The following is a 5,769-nucleotide window of genomic DNA, read 5'->3' on the forward strand; positions in this document are numbered from 1 at the left end:
AACATATAGTGAAAAAGGGTATATAAAAGGGTAAGATCAGCGACATTTTAGAAGTATAAGGGGAGGATTCCAGCCTTCAAGCGTTAGTATTGACGTCTCAGCTAATTCACTTCTCATGAGAAAGAAGGAAATAGTTCCATTTGCACCTTCTCGTCTTAGCAAACATATAGTGAAAAAGGGTATATAACAATGCTAGGCTGAGAACATTAGTCCTCTAATTCCTCATAAGACGAAGAATATCAGTACCTCCCTTTACTCTAGTTAAATTGTTATAACACTACGCTAAGAATATTTTTTTTGATAAGGTAACGCTATGCTAAGAATATTGTTAGCAATGCAACTACTATCAGGGTGGGGAGCAGAATATTAGCAGTATCACTTTTCGGCACAATATGATGTGAGTACCTGTAACAAATGCTTTTTGCAGCTGTCCACTCAATCCAGTCTTCCAAGGGCCAATTGTTCTAGCCGCTCTGATTCGGCAGATTAAGAACACAGAAGCAGCAAGAATGAGCAAAATTACTCCAATGCAAATCCCAACTACGTACTTCCAAGTACTTTCCGATTTTCCAGCAGGGGGGCCTTGGCTATTAGTTGGCTTTTTCACAGCAGGCGACTGTTTTACAGCACTTGCAGACTGTCCCACAGGATGTAATTTGTCTTGAGATTCATGCTGTGGAGGTGGTGATGGTAAGTTTGTAGGATGTGTTCCATCGGAATTTGGCACCGCACGAAACGACCCACTGCTTCTTGGCATTTGAATGACAGGACCCAACGGTCCATTGATATTGGCAGGAGCAGCAGCAAGGTTACTGGATTGTTCAGCCAACTTACGGCGTGCAATCTCCTCTTGGTGCTGTATAGTGTGGATGATGTGAGGCCTGGATAACCCTGCTAGACAATGAAGAATTATTATTTGTAAACGGTTCTTCTGAGTTATTTTAAAAAATATGACGTGTTTACTCACTTGGAAGGTTGTCAGAGCAGTCTTTCCGGTCATCCATAAAGCCCGTTCCAGGAGATGGCCTAAAGAAATAGAAAAAATGTCTCTCAATAATAAAACTTAACTAGATGACTCGTGATGTGAAAAACTATTTAATTACTTACAGTTGGAAGAAACTGAGGTAATGCAAAAGTGTACATTTTATTGGTTCAATAATGGAGGTTATCGTCTTGAATGGGTTCATGCTGCTTTGCCAGATGCTGTAAGACATGCAAAATATCAAATTGAGAAATGAGCTAGATCAATTAGATAGTGTGTTGCCACAAAGATAGACTATCCAGCATCTGATATGCAAAAAACCAGCTGAATATGAAGATAGGGTACTAAAACAAATAAAAGAATCCTACCAATGACGAAATTTTCTTATACAGAGAGTTCCAGAAGCAAAAGCAGAAGTGAGATTTTCGTCGAATTGTAATTCTGTGACTAAATGAAGCTTCCCAATTTCCAAAGGAACACTCTCCTCAAAGTTATTGTTATGAATCAACCTGGAAAAACGAAATAAACACGATTGATGAGCATTTTGAAATCACTTCGCATAATGAATGTGTATGCATATGTATATATACATCTGCACACAACAAATCATTAACTCACAAGATTCTTAGTGATTGCAGGTCTCCTATTTCTGCTGGAATTGTTCCACTCAAATTATTATCCCTCAAGTCAAGCACTTCAAGCATATCGAGTCTTCCGAATTCTTTAGGAATAGCACCAAAAAAATGATTCCCTGAGAGCATTCTGTAAAAGCAACCAGACAGCAAGAAGAAATTCTGTTAAGATTCAAACACAACTTTTGCGGAGAAAAATGTAAATGCAGAATACAAGATGATGAGAGCTGATTAGTAGATATCCAAAGCTTATCCACCTTTGTCTCTACCTCCCAATTTACTTGACCAACATAACTCATAGGGGTCTTTAGTTTGAAGACAAGTTATGTTGGGATTAGTTATGTTGGTAATGTATTATTGCTTAGTGATTGTTTGGTTTGTTGTATTAAAAATTAACATACATTGCATAAATTTCTTAGAAGTTCTTTTACAAAAACACCATCCACCTTATTTAGTAGAAAAAGAGTTTGAGGGACTTCATGGATATTTATCATTTTCACTATTTTATCCTAGGATAACTAATCCAGTACTATTATTCCACCCTTTGATGAGGATAACTTATACCGATACTAATTACTAATCCTGATATAACTTATACCAGGATTAATAACCAAACAAGGGATAAGCGCTTACTAATTATTTGTCTAATAAATAAATGTATATATGGACAGAGATTAATATGATAAAAAAAGAAAAGTAATATTAAATTGAAATAAAAAAAATCCTAAACATGTTTAATCAAACATCGATAAATAAATTAATACGTCATGTACCTTGTTCAGTATCATAAATTCTGGCCGCCATAGCAAACGGTTGATCAACAACATCTTCTTGCAAGCTAGCTAACCTTGAAGAAAATCTTCTCTCTTCTAAAATAATCTGTCTTTGTAACTTATCAATCATGGTAATTTGCTTACCAGAAAGCTGACCAAAGTCTCCAATTTTCATACCCTGTATGTACGTCCATAAAATTAGTTCATAAAAGTATAACTTCTGTCTAACTCAATTATATTTGGACAGGATATATAATGATAGTCTCATTTATAAACTCAATCTATTTTAACTCAACTTATCTAAAAGTTGTTATATAGCCCACATTAACAATCTTAATTAAAGTATTAAAAATAAGACTTCATTTTTTTTTAATGGAAAACCTGCCATCGCTATCCTTTTAAGTCCACACGCACCAGATAAATCTGCTCGTGTGCAATGAACTACAAATCATAGGAGATGTAAACCGCATAAGATCGGTTGCGACGAACTCATATAAACCACAATAAACAAGTTCAGTGTGACGAGCTCGACTGAGAAGGTAGTGATGGAAAAAATTTATACATTCCCTATTTTATACATTAGGTAAAATCATAATAAAAATTATAAAATAATTTAAAAAATTATAAAATAACAATCAACAAAATTATGTGTAAAAGGTGAACGGATTGAACTATAATCTATTGTCTAGATCATTTATTTATTCTAAGCTCATTTCATCTTAAAAAACTTTTGACGGATCAAATAATTCGTTAATACATTCAAATTTAACCCAATCAGCTTATTTAACATCCTACCTGTAGTTATAACGCGATATGAGACTCGATTTTGATTCCGTATAGCACATAAATCAGCCGTATAAACGAAGACGGCCTACACCCACCTATCCACAAGACCGAATTTTCCAAAGGGGTGCACCAAGTGGGGCGAAGAACGGAGATACGTCGACTCTCGCGAGTCGACTACGGCCGTTCGCGTATTCTTGGAAGTTGGTTCACCATTTTCCTTAGCAACTCATTCAATTCGTCATCGTTTAGCTCGTTTTTTCGAGCACGAACGATGTAGTTTTGAAGCTCTTTTAGTTCTTCTTGTTGATTGTTCATCCATGAATTGTATAAATTTTCTTCTTTTTTTCTATCAGAGCTTGAATTTGCCTATTTTGTTTTTTTAAGAAACTCACTAGCAATATTATGAATTGAAAATTTTTTATGTATTTTTTTTAATATATGGTGTGAATTAAATAAGTTTTTTTTTTTTGAGATGCACCAAAAGTCTTGTACATTTGTTAGTAGGTATATTTTTTGGACATTTCATGATTTAGGGAATGCAATGTGACGTAGTTTTGTACTCATCTTGAGCCTGTTTCGTGTTCACGCAAAATCGGGATTAAGGAAATGCATCTCAGAAATATGACATAGACATACTATCTCAATACAAATATTAATAGTTATTTTTATGGCTCATGAATTTGAATTAATTCAATTAGTGGTTTATAAAGTTAGTTATTAAAACAAGTTATGGATTTAATGAAAAAATCACACTTCATAAACTTTCAATGTTAGACACCACCTCTCACTCTACAAGGGTATTTGATGGATTTAAATTCAAAGACTAATTGCTAAATTTTCTATTCAAATTATTATAAATGAACATGAATGTGTTTGGTGCGAAGGCGTTCTCAGGAGTGGTACTGCCATTGCAGTTAAAGTGTTCAATCTGCAACTGGAAGCAGCATTCAAGAGTTTCGATACAGAATGTGAAGTTTTGCGCAGCCTTCGCCATAGGAATCTTGTGAAAGTCATCACCAGTTATTCCAACCTTGACTTTAAAGGCTTTAGTGCTCGAGTATATGCCTAATGGAAGTCTTGACAAGTATTTGTATTCGCACAACTACTATAACATCCGGCAATGTGAAATAATTGAAGAGGCTTAGAATTGGAAATTTTCATTTTTTTGGAAAGAATTTTAAAGATCTGGAAAATTGACTAAGTATGGGAAAAAGTGAGTTTTTGACCAACTTTGAACAGTCATAACTCCTATCTCAGGATGATTTAGGTGTAGTTCCAGTTATGACTGCGAAGCTTGTGGAATGATATTTCCAACGCCACCGATTTTGCTCGATTCCGAGTTCGTATGAGTGAGTTATGCCCTTTGGAAGTTGGGCAGTTGGCAGGGAAATCCGTCCGGAAATTGTAAGGGTATTTTGGTCTTTTTCCTAACCAATTCTTTTGGTTATTTAAAGGGTCCAAGCTGCTTTTTAGATCAGTTTTACCATTTTAAAAGAGTGAGAGTGAGAGTGAGGGTTTTGTGTGAAGAAGAGAAGAAGAAGAGAAGAAGAGTAGAAGAAGAGGAGAAAGAGGAGATCAAGCAAGTTTCCGTCGTGGATATCGTCGGGGGTGATCCCTACTAGGTATGTGAATTCATAGTGTTGGTTGGTTCTTTCCCCCACACGCCAAACTCATTTTTTATTATTGAGAAAAGATTGGTTGTGTTGTTGAAGTTGTTGGTTGTTGTTGATGTTGTTAATTGATTGTGTTGAAGTTCTTGTTGATTTGGGACATGTTTCCGGTTGTGTTGTGAGTTGAAATCCATTGTATGTTGAGGGGTTTATGATTCTAAGTGTTTGGGGCTGGATCCATTGAAGTTAATGAGGTTTAGAGTTGGAAAAATGAAGGAGAAGAGTCGAATTTTTGGGGGAAAAGGTTGGGGTGTCGCGCCAGCCAGTGCGCCCCAACAGGGGTTCTGATGTTTTACCCCTGGCGTGGCGCGCCCATCAGAGCGCCAGCAGGCCTCCTCTGAAGTTTTTGGTCTGGCATTCCGCGCCTCTCAGAGCGCCAAGAGCGCCATGTTTTCCCATTCCTTCCCCACTTTCTCATGCATGTTCCTAGGTATTATACCTATGTTTCATAGTTGTTTCCGACACTCCAAAGTACGTCTAAACATCAAGAATCCCTCCATAACATGTGATCAAACAGCTTGAATTCATAATTCCAATTCAAGGAAAGTTAGATTCCAAGTCAAGTGAAGTTAGTTTCCAAGTCAAGTGAAGTCAAGCTTAGAAGTAAGTAAGTCAAAACAAGTATTTAAGGTTTTCCAAGAGTCTTCATTGAACGTTTTAACTTCTTTTTAAGGCTCGAGTTCCAAGTTAAGTATAGAGTTTCAAGTCAAGCAAAGAGTCTCAAGTTTCAAGTCAAGTAAAGAGTATCGAGTTTCAAGTTAAGTCAAGAGTTTTCAGTTAAGTCAAGAGTTTCGAGAGAAGTCAAGAGTCAAGAGTTGAGTTCATTTCTCAAAAGTTATTAGGGAACTATGTATTTCCCAAAGAAGTTTACAAATGTTTTCACATTTAAGATGAGAGGAAACTGAGATTTCCAAAAGAGTTTTGAG

The 5,769-nt window shown here is 36.1% G+C and overlaps 1 protein-coding gene across 1 annotated transcript; it reads right to left on the reverse strand.

Moving 5' to 3' along the window:
* Nucleotides 1-331: 331 nt before the first annotated feature.
* On the reverse strand, nt 332-1,194 carry LOC102589118 (probable LRR receptor-like serine/threonine-protein kinase MRH1). Its single transcript, XM_015305512.1, has 3 exons — nt 1,108-1,194; nt 968-1,026; nt 332-891 (listed from the first exon to the last, which is right to left on the reverse strand). Exons 1-3 carry the CDS (start codon nt 1,185-1,187, stop codon nt 347-349), a joined length of 684 nt encoding a protein of 227 aa, XP_015160998.1. The 5' UTR covers nt 1,188-1,194; the 3' UTR covers nt 332-346.
* Nucleotides 1,195-5,769: the final 4,575 nt, after the last annotated feature.

Source organism: Solanum tuberosum, unplaced genomic scaffold (assembly GCF_000226075.1).
Source record: "Solanum tuberosum cultivar DM 1-3 516 R44 unplaced genomic scaffold, SolTub_3.0 scf00814, whole genome shotgun sequence".
Lineage (NCBI taxonomy): Eukaryota > Viridiplantae > Streptophyta > Magnoliopsida > Solanales > Solanaceae > Solanum > Solanum tuberosum.